This window comes from Poecilia reticulata, linkage group LG19 (genome assembly GCF_000633615.1).
Source record: "Poecilia reticulata strain Guanapo linkage group LG19, Guppy_female_1.0+MT, whole genome shotgun sequence".
Taxonomy (NCBI): Eukaryota; Metazoa; Chordata; class Actinopteri; order Cyprinodontiformes; family Poeciliidae; genus Poecilia; species Poecilia reticulata.
The window spans coordinates 16,533,221-16,554,081 of record NC_024349.1 but is presented as its reverse complement, the minus strand read 5'-3'; the positions used below and the strand labels follow the sequence as shown (position 1 = coordinate 16,554,081).

Genomic DNA, 20,861 nt, shown 5'->3' with positions numbered 1-20,861 from the left:
TATATATAAACATTACAAAGCCACAGTAAGCTAATCTAATCATATCTACACTCTTGCTGTATAATTAAAGCTGTAAAAATGAATATTGATTTTTGAACAGATATCGTGAGGTCACTGAGAATATGCTGTCAGCTAAAAAAGGATCAATTTATCAAGAAAAAAAACAGTTAGCCTACTTGTAACAACATTGTCCTTTTACCTAAAACACTCACAACCCTTTATTCTGCCTATACGTATTTATGTTATCTGAAATTTTCCAGAACTGTAACATATCTGCCTGAGCAAGAGATATTTTCTTCGCCATAGGTTAAAAAGAAGAAAAAAAAAGGCTAGACTGGATAGGATGGGTGAAACCAAGTCAGGTGAGGCAAAGAAAAGGCCCATAATTGAGGAGATGTGATCCGAGGAGAGGGAGGATATTTTTTGCTCTCTGGTGCCAAGAACTGGCCCTGGGCAGACAGCGATATAGATTTACCTTGAATGAGCCAGGGATAGACGATATGCTCTCCACAACGTTACGCTACAAGCACGGTAAAACTGCTGATGTCACCTCACCATTTTTTTTTTCCCTACTATAGCAACAACATATGCCTTACCTGTTGCCTTGAATGTAAAGAGGCAGAAATCAAGGTCAAACAATACACTTTGATTTCGAATGATGTTTCTTATGCTGTCTGGTTGCTATTTATTTCTGTACTGGCTCATTTTCTGTTCATGCACATATGCTCTCACCCCTTTTATGCTGCACAACATTCCTGCCCCATTTACCTACATACATGTTTTGGTTATAAATCTGTATCGATATTGAGATGGAGTTAGTTATAACAACCAGAGAAACGGCTGCTGATGATGTTTACTTTCAATCTGCGTGAGTCAGAGTCAACGTGAAAGGAATGTCATTTAGCACTGCAGTGCCTCATGTTTCTGGTCACCATGTTTCACTTATTTAACTGTTTTTATGTTTTTCATTTGCCTTTTTTTTGTTGTTGTTAGCCTGGAGGAATTGCTGAACAAAAACAAGCAGAACCAGACATAGCTGTTTTGTTTGGACATGTCTGATTAATAGAAGTACCCTGATGAATAAACTTATTAAAGGTAAAGTTGGCCATTTTCTACATAAACATTAAGATGAACATAGCCCTAATAAGTCTGACAGAAACTGCACTGCTTGTACAGAACACCTCGATATTTTTGCTTGAATCCTTAACTGATGCAGCCTGGTTTTTCCCTGGAAGATCTGTATGGATCACCAGCTACTCCGATGACACTGATGAATGTTCCTCGCAAGAGAGAACCGCATTCAGTCTTCTCTTTGCTTTAGCAGTCTGTGAGCTCCTTTTGCGTTGTCCCTTTATCAGCATCCCCACAATTTAAAGTAGATCATCAAACTGGAAGCCTACGATGACTTGTTTGTGCCTGAGCAGCAAAAAATCTGCATGCCACCCTGCAGGTGTGCAACCCATATGGCTGAAGAACAAAAGGAAGTGGAAAAAATGCTTCACAAAACATAACTAAAACATCGAGACAAAGGCAGTTGTTATTGTAAAGAAAATTATTATTTTTGATTATGTGGTTAAAATTTGAATTAAGATTTTATAAGAACAGTATTATAAACAGGTTTTTTTTTAAAGATTTTTGTTTATTTGATATATCAAATAAAAAATATATTGTATAAAAGATACAAAGATAAGCTAATATGACACTCCTAAATATTTAGGAGTGTCGATATTGAGATGGAGTTAGTTCATCTCAATATCGTTCCTTGTTCCTTGGTTTTCCTTGGTTTTCCTTACAGTAAACCAAGAAACAACAATCTCGAGTGGATTTTGTTGTGAAAATAGGTTTAACATTTGTCTTCTTATATTGAGAGGTCAAAGTTTTGAGCTTTCAAAATGTAATGTTGTATTTAAATGTAAAGATTTAAACTTATTCTGCTGTAATATTTGTTTTAAACTGCCAGGCGTAGGTTTCAACATTTTTTTAGTCATATAAAGATGCAAAGATCTTAATTATATTTTGATATAAAACAATCAACATCTCAAGTTTTTGTTGTTACATTGAGAGACAAAGATCTCAAACAGTTTTTATGATAATGGTGCTGATCTAAAGAAATTTGATTTTGAATTTTTAAGCATATTTAGGGTTCAAATCATATTGTGTTAGATCAGGAGAAAAAAAATATTGCGATAACAGTATCATTATCTTGAGATATCAAGGTAATGATAAAATACGAATTACATCTTATATTATAAAGTTTCATAGTGTTATCTTATGAACTCAAGAGCTTGGGCTCTATTTGTCCTGATCAAAGCTACTTATTTCTTTCTGATAAATGTAAATAATAGTTCCTTGCAGCGTGTCCATCTGCGCCCCATCCACCTTAACCTTGATTTTTGAGGTCACAGCATTAACGCCTAATAACAGGTGGGTAACGCTAAGCCAATGACGACCTCAAACAGGTCCACCCAAAACAAACAAGCCCAAATTTCAGTGTGCGCGCATGACCGCGGGATGTTAATCCCCGACACAACTGTAGCTAGATAAACAAACCCAAAGGTCAACAAAGTTATTCAAAGACTGACGCCTTCATTAATGTCGGCCTCAGCTGAAACGCTCACACCCAGACGAAACCGTCACTGCAGGCAGAGACGTTATTGATTTCAAGTCCGACCTATTGACCAGCATGTAGGTGTTTCTCTGTGTCAAAGATCAAGCCTAAACTTTTGTCCTTGCACAAACAGGGCCTTGCACGCAAACGCACCGAGAGCGGCCCACGCCTAACTGCAGGGCGTGAGCGCTGTGGCGTTCTGCTGATACGTACTGCTCTCTCCTCTAAAATCACATACGTTCTCATCGCAAAAAAAAAAAAAAAAAGGAACTGTGAGGTTCTCTGAAGCCAACCCGAAAGCGGGCATTAGAGGAAAAAAAATTAAAAGCTGGGAGACACTATGGCAGCCCTGCTAGCATAAATAATCGATGTTGAAAAAAGGGGTAAATCTATAAGTTCCAGATGTTTTATAGCTCAGCTGTCTGAGCAACTCCTTTCATATTGGTTTCCGTTTGGTTGTTTATTTCCCCTGCTGTGCGTGCTCTCTGCTCATCCATCTTTCTGTCGTTTTCAGCCACCCATCCACCCTCCTGAGTATTCCCACTGGGACTGCCCCCTCTCATCTCAATGCATGTGCATGTAGGATTGTGTGCGTCTGAGAGAGGAGGCTGTATCATGACAAAAGAGAGGCTCCTGGGCTCAGCCAGACTAAAGCTGCCCCCCAAACCCCCAATCCCTCAATCACTTCACTCCATTCTTCTCTTTGCAAATCTCTTTACCTTTTTCTTGACTTCACGTGATCGCTTTCTTGCCCTCTTTCTCTCTTTCTCCTTCTCCTCCTCCGCAGCAGCAAGATTCTCATCCGCCTTTTTCTTCAGCTGCGAGGCGGCATGCGCCATGGTGATCCAGCCCAGTTAATCCAGACAGGTGGGAAGCAGGGGGTAGAAGAGATGGACTTTACCCTTTTTTGCTTGTTTTTTTTTCTTAGCTCCTAATTAGTTTCTTGTCCTCCTTTTTCCCAGAGGAGGAGCCCTCACAGGTGTGCAGGAGGATGATTGTCTGGGAGGGACTTTTAAAATTTCCCTCTTTATAGAGCTCTTCTTTCTTCCTCCGCAGCTATTCACACTGCCGATGCTGTGATCCAGATTGAAGCAGAACCGTGGCACATTCCTGTTTCGCCTCCTTCAAATCCCACTTTAGAAAAGGAATCTCCTTCCACTGCTTTACATGCAGAAAGCAATTGAAAATATTAAAAAAATTATTATTTTAAAACAACTAAAATTGCCTTCTTTTTGCAGAAGAAAAAGGTGTGAAAATAGCTCATTTGCAGGAACACTAAAAGAGCTCCAAGGTGGCAGGTCCAAAAAAGAGGTTGAAGCTCCAGCTCCTACCCCAACAAAATGTCCTGCTGTCTGGGTAAATAGAAAAATAATGTTGCCCGCTTGACTGGTTCCCCGAGTCTGCCACCTGCACCTGAGCAGCAAGCCATCCTCTGTGTACACGCAGCCGCACACGCGCAGTCCACCACGTCTAGTCGGGACAGCGGGGAAATGACAGTGGATGGGAGGCTGAGATAGGAGGATGAGAAGAGAGGGGGAGGAAGGGGGGGAGGTTAAAGGAGGGGCAGAGAGAGAGAGGTAGAGAGAGCAGCTGGGACAGCAGGAAAGAAAAGAAAGGATGGACTGGATGAATACCTCTGCCTAGTACCAGCTGGCTATGTTTAAGAGATAAGGATGGAATAAAGGGAGGATGAAACGTCACACTGAGAACATACAGGACAAGCACACAGCGGGGGCCCGCCCGTATCGCAGCCTGCTCCGTGTGTGCATCCATGATGGTCCTGTTATAAAACTTGTTTCTCAGCCTGATCCCATTGAATTCTTACTTTTAACACCATGACCAAGCTACAAATGAATAAAACCCCCAACCGCGACCACCTCAATCAGTAATAATTAAAATTATTTTAAAATATGTAAACCAAAAACAGAAGTACACAAAGAAAATTAGCTTTCATAATAAAAACGAATAAACTAATGCTAAATGTTTTTGCCATTTACACTGCAATGACCCGAGTTGTTTTTATCTTAACATCCAAACCTGTGGAATTAAAGTAAATTTTGTGAGCTTCAAACCAAAGATCAAATTAATAAAACATTGTTGTTTTAGAACTTCACTGAGCTCAATGGAAATAAAAACAAGGGTAGAAAATGAACACCTGACAGCTTCTGAGGCTTTCTATTGGCTGTTTTGGTTTGTAAAAGACACAATTGGCTGTCTGGTATAAAAGACAGGCATTTATCTAAAAGATTAGAGTAAGAGTAAGGTTTCTCATAATTTAACATGTAATTGAATACTTTTGAAACATGAAAAGTATGTTTCAATTTAATATGACTATTAAATGCCATTTAATAGTCATATTAAATGGCATTAATAGTCATATTAAATGGCATTTCTATTAAGAACAATGAGCAAACTAGAAAAAAGAAGACATACAGACGCTAATGACTCCACTGAATGAGCTGCAAAATCACCACCATGTATCAGCTAAAATAACTGAAAGCTAACGCTTTGATAGCCTGCAAACTTTAAAAAAAAAAAAAAAGTTACAGGTTTCACTTGATTGCTGTCAGGAACCATTTTTCCTCTGTAACTATGTGTAATCCGAGCTGCACTTTAACAATCATTAGAAACATTTTTTTCTTCTTCAAATTTTGTCTTTTAGCGTCTAATGGATGTAATAACTGCAAGGCACTTGAAAAAGAAATTGGGTGGAAATTTCTGTTCAACAGTGTCGCCCGAGGCTAATCACAAACTTCACTTAGTGCAACATAATAAATCATCTGTCAGGCTGTGGTTTCAGCTGGGATTTACTACTAATCCCTCATTATGTCCATCTGTAAAAGGAGCTTACGAGTTAGACGAACCAGCCCTTTAAAGGCCTCCTATCTTTCATAAAAACTGGTATTAACGTCAGGTGATTCCTTTCAACATGGATCAGATACTTAAAGCTACTGCAACAACTCATGAGGAAGTATATCGTGTTTTTTTTTTTTTTTTCAGGATGTTTTAGTCAGCATATCTGCTCACTGAAACCAGGAACAGCACTAGGGAAAATGTTCTGATGCTCCCCATGCTCTTGATGTGGGTCAGCAGCAGAAATGTCGGCCTAATTTCTTCTGTACGTATTCCTCCGTCATCTGCCGGTTTCCTTTCTGGGACTTTCTGCATCAATCTTTTAAGTCTTTGTGCTTTTATTCTAAACGACAGCTTGCCGCGAGCCACGACCGTCAGCGAACCAAGTGGCGCTTCAACCAGAGACGCTGCAGCTTATCACGTTACGGACGGATGTGTCTTACTGGCTTCTAACGCTTAAAGAGCAACGTTACTTCCGAAAAAGATGAACTGTTTCAACCTGAGGGAGACACAAATGATTCCTCCTCATTTGCTTGGAGTAGATGATTCAGTCATCTGATCGTGCCACATCTCACTGTCGGGAGACACTCGACAAGGCCAAAAAGTTATCAGAGGAACTACATAGATCCATCAGAGCCTGGGGAGGCAAAGAGAGAAGGAGCAGAAGAGTGATGCCGGAGAAAGAGAAGTCTGAGTTTTGCTCGTGGATTTGTTTCTACTATGACCTGATCTTGGTGGAAGATGATGGATGAATAAGATGTTTTTTTGTTTGTTTTTCTTTAAGCAGCAACCAAATTCTCAGAAAACTTTTTAAAAAATTATCTTCCAAACAATTATGCCTGTTGCAATAAGAAATACATCAATTAATTGCATAATAAATTAAAACAAGTTCAATAATGTCCGTTTGCATGATTTATCGTTCTCTCCTTTTCCCTCTCTCTTTCAACCCAAAATAAAATGATCGGCCTACTAACAACGATCATTCTTAGGAAGAAAGAGGAATAAATCTAGATGATGAAGAATAACTCTTCCCGTTTACATGCACAGGGATTTTCCTGCGGTGTTTGGCTCCCTCTACTGATGAAGCAAATAAACCTACATTTGTGTGTGTGTGTGTGTGTCCCGCACTCTTCCACAGAATTCAACACAATCAAATGCTGGCAAAACCTGAGGCCCCATCTGTTCTGTCCATGCTGGGATAAGAATTAATTAGCATGCATGCAGATATAGCTCAGCCTTCAAATCCCAGCAGAGTCGGTGTAAATAGCAGGGGCATAAATAAAAGGAAATGAGAAATTAGCTGACAGTGACGGACCGAATATCATTTTAACCTAATGATATTCGGATTTATCATTTAAGCCTTATTTGTCTGTCCTATTGCTGAAAGTTGGACTCAAATCGGTGTGTCGGTGCAGCATCGCGATAATGTCGTTTAATGGTTTAAGGATGCAATACTTTTTGTGGTCACTAAGAGGCACCAGAACAAAGATAAATAAAGAAGCACTTTCATGATTTCCTTTCTTCATGAAGTTTTGAGGCCGATACTGTGCTCACTCTTTAATGTAATGCTTCCCTCTGGTTCCTGGTTTTTCCCTAATGTGATTTTTTTCTCTTTTGCGTGAAAAAGAAACTTAAATACCAGAATATAGAATATTTTAATATCCGTAGATTTTAAGAGACTCACTGTTTGGCACTTAGTCATTAAATGTACATTTACATTTGTAAATATAAAGAAAAAAAAAATACAGAAACAAGCCCTTCTTTTTAAACACAGAATCAATCAGACCTTTGAGGTCAGAGTCTGTTAAAATTTCAACACTCAACTGTACCAGGATAAAAACTTGTACGAAAGCTTGGGTTTATGTCTACATTCAAGCCAGTTTTACATAGACATGCTCCAAAACTGCTGACCACAAAAGAGGCAAAGACCGCACCAAACTTATTGTAAATATATTTAGAGGAGTAAAGGTGACACTGTCAAACCAAAGAACACAAACCAAAGATATTGTTGCACCGTATTTCAAAAGACAGATTTAATACAACAGTCTACTCCTATATATTTAAGCTTCATGTCAAATAAATGGCTGGACCTTGGAACCAGATGAATGTGATCATCTCAAACAGACTGGTTTTGAAGGGAGTTCCAGTTCCTTTACATGAGCTATTCTTACTTCTACCAAGAAGAGTATCAAGGTGCAACTTCCAAAAAAGACATTCAGCCAATTACTGCGTGTATATTTCAGCCAGAGTGTCTATTTTAGAAAAGCAAAACACATTAAATCCTTTAAATCTTATAATTTTGCAGTTACATTGATAAAACATTGAAGCCAATGATGATTCTATTTAAACTACTGAGTGGAACTGTGGCTCAGTCRGTCAAATACTAAAACTCTAGCTTCTACTAAAGCACAATTCTTTCCTGTGACGCAGGACTGCCACGTCAAAACGAAATCTCCACTTCCTCATAACATGGCCTCTCTCTTTCAGCTGTCTGATGTCTTCATGTCTCTGTCACTCTCACTCCCTGTTTTTTTTTTCCACTCTCACTCTCCACACACAAAGCAGAAACCAGATACTTGATGAACAGCTCACCAAACAGGCCTAGATTAGATAAAGGCACAAGAAACAACAAAATGCACTCTGTAATGTTTAAGCAACTGTTACATGATGGCTAAGGCCAGGTGGGCTTCAGGCAGACTGGAGCACACAGAGTCAGTGTCTGGGTGCCCAGTAAAAATTGAGACTTTTGCTGTAATGGAGGTCATAGCGGAGATGCCTCCTGCATGAAAACTAAAGTCTAGCTTTGCTCAAGTTTCAAAGCAAATGGAAACATTTCTTTGCAAATAACCTAAAAACAGATCCACCTTAATATGAATAACACACAGTGCTAATGCAAAAGGTAGCATCCACAATCTGCCTTATCTCCACTTGTGGAGGAGCAACCAATCAGTGTAGTAGTTATAGTAGTGGTAGCAGAATTACACCTGGTATTTCAACTCCCTGAGCTGCTTTCTTTTTGGATTTTTTTAGGCATGCTCTATGAAAAAAGATCAAATAAACTAAATTTTAGAAAACCACATGGTTTTATCAGTTGCCTGCGAGTGATCATCAAGTAAAAGTACTGTGTCAAACCAATTAAAATAACTCAATTAAATATGCTTTACTGCAGTGGTCCCTAACCTTCAGGGTCCACTGTCCTGCATGTTTTAGGACAGCTAACTGAAAAGATGGCACTATGGGCTTTACATGCTTGCAACTGCTGTAGAAGCCTGTTAATCGCTTATTCATTACATCTGGTATGCAGCATCAGGGAAACATCTAAAACATGCAGAACAGTGGGCCCTGGTACCAGGGTTGGGCACCACTACTTTAAAGGGATTAAAAAAAATAAAAAATTACCCCTGAGATATCTCTGACGGATTGTAATCAACCTGGGCAGATGAAGGATTAACCCCACAGGGTGAAGGTATTACGGTGTGCTTGTGAAAGTTAGAAGTAAATAACATTTGCTTTGTTAAAGGTTTTGCATTAAAAAAAATCAGGAGCATTAAATCAACCCCAATTTTAAGTATTTCCAAATCAAAACAAATAACATACAGTAAGTGGAAAATGCAAAACCTTTTTACATCTACGTACTTACCATCTATGCAGAGGGGTTTAAACTGAAGTCAAATGTATTTATCTGTGTCTGTCTTTCTGTCTGTGTGTCTGTCTGGGGGTCAGCTTTGGTCTCCTGCTGGCACTCTGCCAGCTGTCTCCTTGGCAACAGGATACACCAGCCACAAATAGCTCCAAGCTGTGCGTCCCTCCGCTGTGCCAGGGCCACACCGAACCGCATCGCACCCCTCCCAATTTTGTATCTCTCCACAGCAATAGATAGATCCTACAGAAGAATTGTGTGGTTCTGAACTTTCCAGGATGTAACATTTGTCTACAACATTCGATAAAATCTGAATTTAAAGGGATGGGGGGTGGGGGGGTCTAGCAAAAATAACAGAGGTGGTGTTGCATCTAGAGGTGCACTTTCACAATCCCAATAGGACCAAGCGTCCTAGCGGCATCGCTGGTCATACTGAACTACTTTTCTTAAACGTTCAAATCAGATTCCTGGACAAAGTCAAAGGTCTGAAACAATTAACAATAAACACAATTACAATCAAAAGAGATATCACATCATGCATAGGAGTGCTTGTATGATAGGGAAAGCTATGGACACACAAATTTGAGTACAAACTAACAGAGACGGGCTTCAGCAAATTTTTGAACGACAACTGAAAGACCGGGAACCACGAGCCTAACACCTGGGCTCGCTGACAAACTTTAACAACTCTTTAAAGGCCAAAATCAACATACCAGTTAGTGGCAGTGATGCAAAAAAGTTTTTATTTGTTATGGTCGACAATTCCTCCAAATGTTCTAAGACAAATGAACAAAAATATATAGATTCATAAAATTATATTATATATATAAAATTGTTTTCAATCTTGTTTTGTTGAATTTCAATGTGAAATTCAACAAAACAACTTATGAAGCTGACTTGCTTTTTCTTTACTTTATACTCTTTGTATGAGATTCAGCTGGATGTGGGCTTTTAAAGATTAGTTTTAAAGTTAAATCAAGGAAACACTTGAGCTTTATTGGGTCCTAACTCACATTTCCCCCCCACAAGGCATTTCTTTCTCACAATTATACATGGTGGCCGCTGCCAGCTCTCCGAAGGCGTCTGGTGGAGCCAAACTTCTGTTTCCGATTAATGAAGACCACGGCGCCTGGTGGGATGTTTTGATATGAGTCTAGACACAATCTCATATCAAAAGTCTACGTGCATTCATGGATTGGAATCTACTCTGATATGGACTTACTTATAGACAACTTTGTGTCTCTTTCCAATGTATGTTCAATGAACAGGATTTTCTGTTGTTTATTTAATGTTAGTTGGAAGCTCAAAAATTGTGAAATTAATAATTATTCTGCAGGTGAAGATGATTCTGAGTGGAAGAATAAATATTATGCTGCACGACAACTTTATGTTTGTAGCCTCTGAACTGCTGGGATTATATATTTTAACATCATAACTGACGAACTAAATTTTCTTTCTACCTTTTAAACCCAAAATGTTAAACTGACAGATAAAAACAATATGCAGGATTTCTTCGAAGACTGACTATTTTGTTAAGATAAATATTTTTTTCATAGAAAATTTCCAACACTTCCCTTTGTAAAAAGTTATAAATAAGATTATTCCTTAGATTAATACTGACATGTGCTAAAATAGCCTGGACTAAATGGTTTGCTAATACACAATTTGTGGGTTTTACAACCACAAACCACCTAAGAATGAAAAAATTATATAAACTTAGTTATTTCTGCAAGTATACCGGGTTCTCTTGCAGACAGTAAAGATTTGTGTTCAGCTTTAATATGAGACATGACACAATACAATAAATATTTTAAGCTTCTCAGAACTGCAGAAGCACCAACATGATTCATGAAAAAACAAGACCAAAAGTGGATCCAGGGATTATGAGAAATTCCTTTGATGATGGAAATGACATTGCAACTTCATTTGGTTGCCTTTGAAGACCAAATCCTCATAAATCTGAGTCATTCTTCTCATCGATACACTCAACTTATGTTTGTCTTCCCCAATCCTCAGCCCTCGCTGGCATCATCAAGGTTAATTAGTCATGAACTTTCCATTTAAGAGAGCGAGTCATCCTAATACGCACACACACTCAGAGAATGTATCCTTTCCAAGTTCCCCTACACAGAAGGCACACACTCGCGCGCACACACACACAGAGAGCATACTGGAAACCAGCAGGACGCAGCCACTTCAGGATGGGTATCCTGACCTAACTCTGCTGGGCATGCTCAGTAGAACCAGGCAAGCGACCCTGGCAGCGACACCCTGGCAGCCTGTCATGGCCACACATCAAGTAGGAGGCATGTGGCCACTGGGAAAGGATGCAGCAAAGCGAGGCGTAAGAGACGATAAACACTGAAATTGAATAGCGGGAAAGTAAGTTATGACAGAAAAATGGAGATGCCCAGACATTTTCAGATTTGTGTTTAATCTTTTTGTCACTTTGTAGAAGGGGAACGTAGTGGACCTAACTCACTTTTCTGATATGGGTTATATTTAGTCAAAAGAAGTGGGTCCCGTATAAGAAGTCCAGGTCCACTTTGTAAAAGCCAAATATGGCCCACGTCTGAGTGTTTTGACCAGATATTTCTCAATGGAAGTTAAAAGAGTTCAAATAGTAAAAAAATAAACAAATAAATGTTACAAGGTCATATTTATAAATTGAAGGCTTCTCATGTCAGCACAGAAATATGATGTGTTGCGTTTATTTGTGCTAGGACTGTAATTACATTTTATTGTACATGTGGGCTGTTTTTGTGCTGATACATGCCTGACTTCCACAGAAAAAAAAACAGACCAAAACAGGAAAGGGCTTGCTTCTTTGATGATGTTCAGTAAGTGCTCTGTTTGTGCTGTTCACAAGTCACACTGCACAAGCACATCAAGTGTCTGGATTTTTCTGTTTGCCCACTGCGCTGTCGGCTCGTGGTAGAGTGCCGTGATGGGACTGATTATGATAAAATTAACCGGAAGCACTTTTGGTCGTCACCGGCAGCTCACAAGCTGTTATCATCGTTTTGTGCCTTTCCAACATACTCCCTTACAAAGGTACAATGCACTCTTATGCAATTAACAATTAAAATGTTTATTTTCACAGTTTCTCTCAGAAATTATTAGCAGTGAATTTTGAGGTTCGGGTTACAGAGATTTCTTTAAAATTCCAAATTTGCTTCCAATTCCCAAGTCATAAACTGGAAATTAACATTTTTTGATGTTGTTGTCTGGAGACAACAAATAATGATAAGTCTAGTAGACAATACTTTCTAGCAGAAATACTTTATTAGCAGAAAGATGTTTCAAACAATGACAGGACATCACTCACTCACATCAGAATCTGTACATATTGGCTACTTTCTAAAACATTTTCAGCCAAACCCACGTGGAAAACTAAAATAACAATTAGAGAAATAAGCAGAAAATTGTTGCCAAATGGCAAAAATAAATCTATGAGTTAATCATTAACAACTCCAAGAATATTTGCCTGACTTTAAAAGTAATAGACCATGGTAGTTTTAAGAGACTACTTTTCTAACTTCCTGTTTCAGCTTGATGTGCTGCAGTATTTTCATTAGTATATAAATTGTAGAAAATGGAGGCCTGGTTCAGCATTCTAACTTCTATGTGTATCCATTTCTAACCTATAACATATTTGTCAGCATTTTAGCCTTTTTTTTTTTAACTTTAGTTTCATTGTCTAGGCACCACTAGAGGCTCTGGTCCCCTATTTCTTGTATGTATCGCTGCAAGCTAGCAAGACTTCTTTCAGTCCAGTTCAGATCGCCAAATCAACTGTAACGATGCAGTCTAAGATCCCGTTTTCTTTTTTGTTTTGTTTTGTTTTGTTTTTCAGTTATGATGATGTTTGCCGCATTAGCTCTATGGGTGAAATATCATTTGGGAAGAACATGACAAAAATCTTAATGATTGTGAGCTGAGTTCACTTTCGAGGTCACCTACTGTGAGTTCAACAGCTAAATACAAAGAAAACGATTACATCATCCTCTTAGTCTCCTGTCGCCATGGTGACAGTCACATCAGCGTGATCCGACCACTGTCTGACAGCTTTTCTTGACTTCAATGACAACTCCATCTCAGAAATACAGGCAACATTTTTACATGACAGGTTGACAGTATTTAATTTGACAAAAGTCATATTTCTTTCAATTACAGCTCGCATTTTTTCAGAAGGCCGGCAGCCTGTCTTAAATAAAGCTTTTGATCTGAAAGAGGCGAATTAGAAACGGGTTTTTTGTACTCCGAGACCATAGACGGAACCACTTGTCTTATGATCAATCAATAATTCAAAAGCCTGCGATATTAGAGAGCTGCACTTTAGCACACTGCAAAGGTCTCTTACACGTTTGCAAGTTTGAACGCTGCATATTTCTTTTCAGGAAATTTGAAGAGGATTTCAAATCGTCTCAGGAGCATCTCAGAGGAACATAAACTTGTACGTTTCTCTAACATAGTGTGTCATAAGGAACAGCTTTCTGCCATGGTTTTCAAGTGAAACTTCAAAATTATTCCAAACTGATTATTCTTTGTTCTATTCCAGCCTCTTAGGCCAAGAATTAAAAAAAAAAAGATGTTGCAGTGCTACACACTGCAGCAAAGAAGAAACACATTTAGTGTTTAGCTATTTCAGAGCTTCCCCATTGCAGGTTTTCATCAGTGATCTATAGCCAACACTTTGCAAGCTTTTCTGCAAACCATGGCTCCTTCTCAAACTGCTGCTGCTGCTTAGTCAGTCCCTTCAACATTAAACTAATTCTTCCCCTGTATGGCGTTTGTGCAGATTTTACTTTCCCTTACAAGGAGTAACATTAATGGAAGCTTCTATCAGCAATAGTTGACGGGATTTATTGCTCGTCTAACAGCTACAACGTCTCCACACTGAACATTAAAGCTACAGCTGTGTGTTTGCCTTTAGATATACTGAAACGAGTCTTGGGAATTACCCGTGTAAATAACTCCGAGCTGAATGTTTTACTGACGCAAAAATGTAACGGCATGTATGATTCCCCTCCAAACTACACTACAGCTTATAGACAAGGCTTTGCAAAAGTATTTACACACCCTTTGATTCTTTCTACATTTTTACATCCGATGTAGGATTGAATGTATCATCAGAAAGACCGTTTAAAATTTTTAATAAGAATCTGAAAAATATTTACATCGAGTCCCATTTACTCTGATAAATTCAGCTAAACAAACTGTCATAAAAACTCCCCTAATAATTAAATTGAGGCAAAAATTTTGTCTCAGTTTCAATAAAACTAAGATTTGTGTAAGTAAAACAGTAATCCTATCATGGTTTAACACTAATGCTAAATAAACACAGATTTAAAAGACAAAATTGGTTGCTAACTGACTTTTATTAAACCTGATGATTTATTAAGAGGAGTATGATTACATATTGCAAATGGATGCTGTACAGATTAGGAGTTGATTAAAGCAGAGATCTAATAAAGATAAAAAAAAAAAACTAAAAAAAAACCTCAGCAGTCCTGGTTCTCAGTCAGCTGCTGATTAAGGCAAACACAGCAGTCTATATTAAATCATCAATTCCAGACCATAAATCACTCCCGTTTCTCTTTCTATGCTTTTCCTTTCACCTTATCACATAAAACAACCTCCTCTTTGCTTTTATGCATGTGTTTATGACTGAGGAGGCAGGAAGAAAAAAAAAAAACGCGCACGCTGAAGCAACCACGTTATGAGAACTGGGTTCAGTCCTGTTCCTGTGAAGAAACTGAAACTGAGCCAAGCGCAGCATTCTGCTCCATGGCTGCCTCAGCAAAATCACAATATGTTGGCTCCAAAGGACCACAGTGGCAGCGACTCTCACCCCCAAAGAATATCACCAGCTTCATTATACTGTCTCTATTGTCCGTGGTGTATACCGCTCTAGTAACTACGCAGGGAATAAACAAGGAAGGTGGGAGATCACTGAATGATGAATGTGGATTAGGGTTAAAATGCAAACTACCTGAGTCAGCCATATTTCTTGCTTAACTAAACAATTTTCCATGCACCTTTCCAATCACCACTGCAGAAAACTTAGGTGTTATCGTTTTTCTCTATATTTATTGTGAAACAGATTTGATCATCACATTTTAAATGTGTGGTTTTGTTTCCAATCCCTCCTTAAATGCTTAGAAAAGGTAAGTGGTTCAAACGATCTTTAGGAAATGTTAAGAAGCAATTAATTTTTTGTACAGGTAAACAAACATCATTTTTGATGTTTAGATAATGCATGATCATTATACCTTTAAACTGTTTGGAATAGCCCAGACGAAGACAGTTTGGATGGTGTCTGATAGATAAATGCACAACATCCAAGTTAAAAGGAGGCACATGTGTTCATTTGCTTTTTTACAAAAAAGTCCATTTGTTTTCCTTTCTACTGTCATGTCTGAAAGTCTGATAGTAGAAACGTAGGAAATAACATTTACTCATGTTTGGTGTTTCTATAACAAGATCATTTTAAAATTATAATAGTATGTGTAAGTATTGCCTTATCTTATTGCATCCATTGTAAAAGTCTGTATCGAACAAATGATTGGACATTGGAGTTTGCTGAAAGGCTATGGATCAATTTGTTCAGAGGGTTGTCTAAAGGAAAAGTCCAAATGAAATGCATCAGTGCTAAAAATAAAAGAATTACCCATTTCTAAATAACAAAACCAAACATACTGCTTGGTTAAATTATTTTAGGAGACAAAGCACATGAATGCATTCTTACTGAAAGAAACAAAATCTGCAGCAGGACACACAAAAGTCAGGTAATTATCTTTTCCTGAATATTTTGGAAAGCACCAATAGTCATCCACAGACAAAAAGCCTTTCTCGTAAATGCAGTCACTTTGGTGCGACTATAGTTTACAACTTGCCAAGGGCGTGACTGGAGGGTAACATTGCCGACTTTCTAAGCAAGCCAGGAGAATTTTTCAATGGACATCTGATCGGTTTAAAGTTACGGTCTGCGGCCACAGACATCCTGCTTTAGAAAAGAACCTGCAACTCAACCCCAGCAGAAGAACCTGGCCAAACTCCACAAGTCGCTTGGTGTTTAAGGGCTGATCGGGTGTCTCTGGTAATGTCTGCCTCAACAGGAATCGTTATCTGCGCACGAGGTGTAGCCAGCTCCTGAAACGTTGTGCACCGGGCATTCCTACTGGGATTACACCGTGGTATTTAGTCCAAGATTCCTCTCCCTCTTGCACAACTCCCTTGCCACTAGGATGTTGGAACCTAAATGTCTTGTGGTTCAACCGCAGGCCAACTCTGTTATTTTGCTTGCGCCTCTACGGTTCAGCCATCAGAATCCGCTGTGATGCATACCAGGTATGCATGATTCCTCATCAAATATGCCTTTTGTCTTTACAACATAGACAGTAATTTGCCTTTGGACTGATCAGTATGCATGTCTGAACAATACTTCAGACCAGTTCTATTAACAGTGGTTTATTCATTATGAAAATAAATACACGGTTTCCAGTGAGTAGACTGTAAACAAAGAACAGGTTGCCCACATTCARTGTGAAAATATTTATAGAATCTTAGGACYGTGCTTACCTTRCAGATTTTACAGCAYCCAATTCAGTTGTGGAGAAGTCAAGTCAGGTGGATTTCAAAAGATAACACCGAGGCTGAACAGAGCACAACATATAGTTGCCTTTGACCCCGACAGGAGATCATTTCTGCCCCTGGCCATACCTTTCTGTAGTCACTCTTGTAAGACATAATAATTACAGCATRAAAGGCCCCTATAATACATAACTGTTATTTCAGATTAATAACGTTTAAATGAATTGAATATAAAATTATTTGGTTGAATTTAGATGAACAATTTACTCAACTGAATCGAAGCAAGTTAAAGTGAATTGAACTCAAGTGATTTGAATTCATTTTAGTGATAGAAACTTCAAGGTTATATAAAGGCATCATTGTCAAGATGAATAAACATGAAACAARGAGACMCATAGAGGAACAAAATGGAAAACATATAAACAACTAAAAGTAGGAAATTAAATGAAAATTACTAAATATAATTATCTTTAAAAATTATAATTAAAAAAATTAAGGTAACATTTTTAGACTTAGATTTTTTTTTTTTTCTTAAAGGCACTTAACCCTCAAATTAACTGAATCAAATTGAATTTAAATCAGCGATTTCTTTAGGTTCAAAAGAAATACACCCCATTGTTAATACTCTGGCCTTTACCGGTTTATAGAATATTATAAATATARTAWTAAGTATGTAAAATTTGCATRTAACAGATTCCCCTATATATTTATTACTTAAACAATAGTCAAATTGTTTTTTTTTAATTATTAAAAATGCAAAGTACTCAATTTAAAACTCTCAAATGGTGTTTCTTTCCATCATGTGCTTATATATTGAAAGTGAAAGATCAGCTGTAATCAAAATGATTAAAATAATTTCAGAAAAGGGTTTGGATTAATCAGATTTCCTCTGTTCAGGAGCAAACACTTGATTCTTGTTGAAAGCATCGACGGTATTGACATTAGAGAGGGTGTGGGCTGAGTATGATGAACGTGGGCAGTCTTGTTACATAAGGAAAGTCCACTTCTCTGAATAAAGCAACACAAAAACACTGACTGAGTATGCATGTGCTGCTTGCCTCAGCGGATCGGACTGCAAGGCAACGCTGTAGAGCAGATCATAAGGCTGCAAATCTATTGATAATGAAGCTTTCATCTTAAAATAACAAAACCTGAATGTTTCTAATTTCACTGCTAACCCAGCAGATACAATTGATCTCAAATGTTCTTAATCAATTCCAAATATTTAACATAGTCACTTGTTTGTCTGACTTGAACACTTAGTGACATCCCGCTATTTATTTTAATACGATGTGACCCAACCTTTACTTACTGAAAAAGTGCCGAGTTCGCAGTTCTCACTCACAAAATCACTGCAGTTGATTTTGTTAGATAAGGTGGTTCRAGCTGCTTCATGGCAAACTCAATCCATCCACGCCTTTATTAACCTCTCTCTACTCTCTGATATGAAATTATGCCGGAAGAGAAAGTGGACAAGCCCAAACTGTCCCACATATTTGATAGCATAAAATTGTCTAAAATACATTGGCAGGCTGAAGTAACAAAAATTGTTCATTGGAATACCAGACATAACTAGCTGGACACGCCTTAGCCGTTCTAGAGTCCAGTGGCAGCTCGAGTTACAACACTACATTCAGCGMTTTGCAACGCACTTGGTGCTATAGAAACCCAAGCTCTCCTCACACAGTTCTCAAACATCAGAAGGTCACATGACCAACCTAACATTTGACTATAGAATATTTATTAGTCAAGCATTTATGAACTCATTGGATAGGTAGCGTCCTATCAYAGCACCATGGTGGGATTCAGTGACCTTCTGAGGTTGACCCATTCCTTCACAAATGTTARTAAAAGCAGTTTGCATGCTTAGGTGCTTGATTATATACAACTGTGGACAGAGGGYAAGGGGGTGGGGGGTGACTGAAACATATGAATTCATTCATTGTAAAATCATGGCATTAGGAAATTATGAAAATGAGGAACTGTTGATAGAATCCAATAAGGACTGCTATATATTTTATTGTACTTCTTTATCTAGTTCTTTATCCAGACAGATTGTTTTAGTTAATTGCAAGATATATATCACATTCAATTTAGAAAAAAACTGAAATGATTTATTATAGCATCATTTTTTACATCCAAAAACCTGCCACTTCAACTGGGGTGTGTAGACTTTTTCTACCATGTATAGGCATCAATTAGCATTTGTCTTTTACAGCAGTACAGGCATCAATTAGCATTTGTCTTTTACAGCAGTATAGGCATCAATTAGCATTTGTCTTTTACTGCAAATTAGTTTTCAATGATCGGCTAATGCAGCATTTGGCATCTCYCATCCAACGCACCGCTGAGGTATTTCTAGCAAGACGTCGTTCACGCCATTCTTCTGTCTTTAGTTACACATTTCAGACAGACGGGCCTAAAGTTACACTGAAGAAATGTAAAACTGCATACCAAGTTGTATGTGTATATGATGAAGCCGCAGTACTGCAGCTCATATCAGTTTGAAGCCTTGAGTTCATGCAGTTCAGTCAGAGAGGCATTTATGGTGGCCACTGTTGAACCTAATGTAAAGTATTTTTTACTGTAAACCCAGTTGCTATTTAACTCTTCTCTCTACCTGATGACTAACTTCCCACCTCTCCATGCTTTTTCTACGACTTCCTCCCTCTCCCAGTGGGTCTTTGGTTGTCATAGTTACATCCATTAACACACCTACTAAGCTCTTAGATCCCCCATGTTAAACTCACACCCCCTTCCTTGACTTCCATTTCTGTCACAGTCGCAGGGCTTAAAACAAAACAGAGCACTTGTATTTCCCAGGTGAATTGGACAGGTTACTCTAAGAAGAATCTGATTTGTTTCACTCTTGGTAGGACTTCATTTTTGAGCAAAAAGCTTGACATAAAATATTAAATATAAGAAACCTAAGTGTGGATTATACACATCTTCCAGGGCTGCATGATGGAGACGTTTGTAGCATTGCTGCTTTGCAAAAAGTAAGCAGCAGTGCTTACTTTTAATCTTTAAATAACTAAACTGAACCATTTTTATCTTAGGTTTAAGATCCGTTATGATTTTAGGTGTCAAAAATAAAAAAGTACCTTACTTGTGTCCCTTTTATATTCGGTAATGACTCATCAGAACATGGCATGAGTCTTACTATTGTCTTACTCTTCTCCACAAGCAAGAGAAAATTACCTTACAAAATCAGTCAAACATGCAACAAAAATCCTCAGATATGATAAAAAAGTAAGATTTAAAAATACAGAATAAAATGATAATATCGATACAGATATCTCAGGTTCAGTATCGACCAATACCGATCCTATACAGAAAAACTGTGGTGACTTAACTTAAAATGTTTCTTTTTTTTTTTTTTTTTTAAACACAGACACAAATGTACTGAATTACAAATTTATTTTCTAACTCTGCACCAGTGTAGCACTTTTAAGTACGCCAATAACTTCACAAGCTTGGCCAAACATGTAAAACCAACACAGCTTTAATTTGTTCAGTGTTCAACGACTGCAAAATAAACAATGAAGAAACTGACAAGAACAAGTCCGACTACCTTGGCAATGTAAAATGAATGATAAAGCATGACATCACTCAGAGCACGAAGCATACAATTGAACAGATCTACTCTTGGATAACTTAAAATGACTATAAATGTAAACAGAAAAAACTGTTGTTACTCAGAAATCAATAGTAGTTGAAATAGCATATATTAATCTCCTCTAAACTCAGATGACAATTTGCTAACTGGCACATAGGCTTTATCTTGGTCGTCTCTCACTGAGCATCTCTGCTGCTTGCATAATTCTCACCTTTAACTCCCACAACACAGCACTCACTTTGCCGCTTTAATGGTGTGTGATAGTCCTTGGATCTTCCCAGATTACTCATTCAGCATGTTACCCACACCATTTTCACATGTGTCCCTAGCAACAAGTAGAACACTGAAGGCAATTCTTGCAAAAGCAAAACACTCTCCTCCCCCCTTTTTTGTTTTTACACATGGCTTTACATCTTCCTCGTCTTCATCTTGTTTTTTTTTTACCCTTTTAATAGCCTTCTTCCCTTTTCCTGCCTATCCATGTCTTTATCTGGCCTAACGCTTATTTCCTAAAACAGACCTGTTCATTTTTTTTTGTTCTTTGA

General features: G+C 38.1%; 1 protein-coding gene across 27 annotated transcripts in view; it reads right to left on the bottom strand.

The window, feature by feature from the left end:
- LOC103481688 (ankyrin-3-like) overlaps positions 1-20,861 on the bottom strand; it is a 136,534-nt gene that overhangs the window by 96,747 nt on the left and 18,926 nt on the right. For 10 of the 27 annotated variants that reach the window (XM_008437337.2, XM_008437346.2, XM_008437339.2 and 7 more), the window contains exon 1: positions 3,328-4,108. The exons of 2 other annotated variants lie outside the window; for them this stretch is intronic. In XM_008437337.2, coding sequence (XP_008435559.1) covers positions 3,328-3,447 — 120 coding nt within the window. In that variant the 5' untranslated portion in view covers positions 3,448-4,108. Of the gene's footprint in view, positions 1-3,327; positions 4,109-20,861 lie in introns of those variants that run through there. 15 more of the 27 variants (XM_008437352.2, XM_008437357.2, XM_008437355.2 and 12 more) reach the window with 3 other exon arrangements.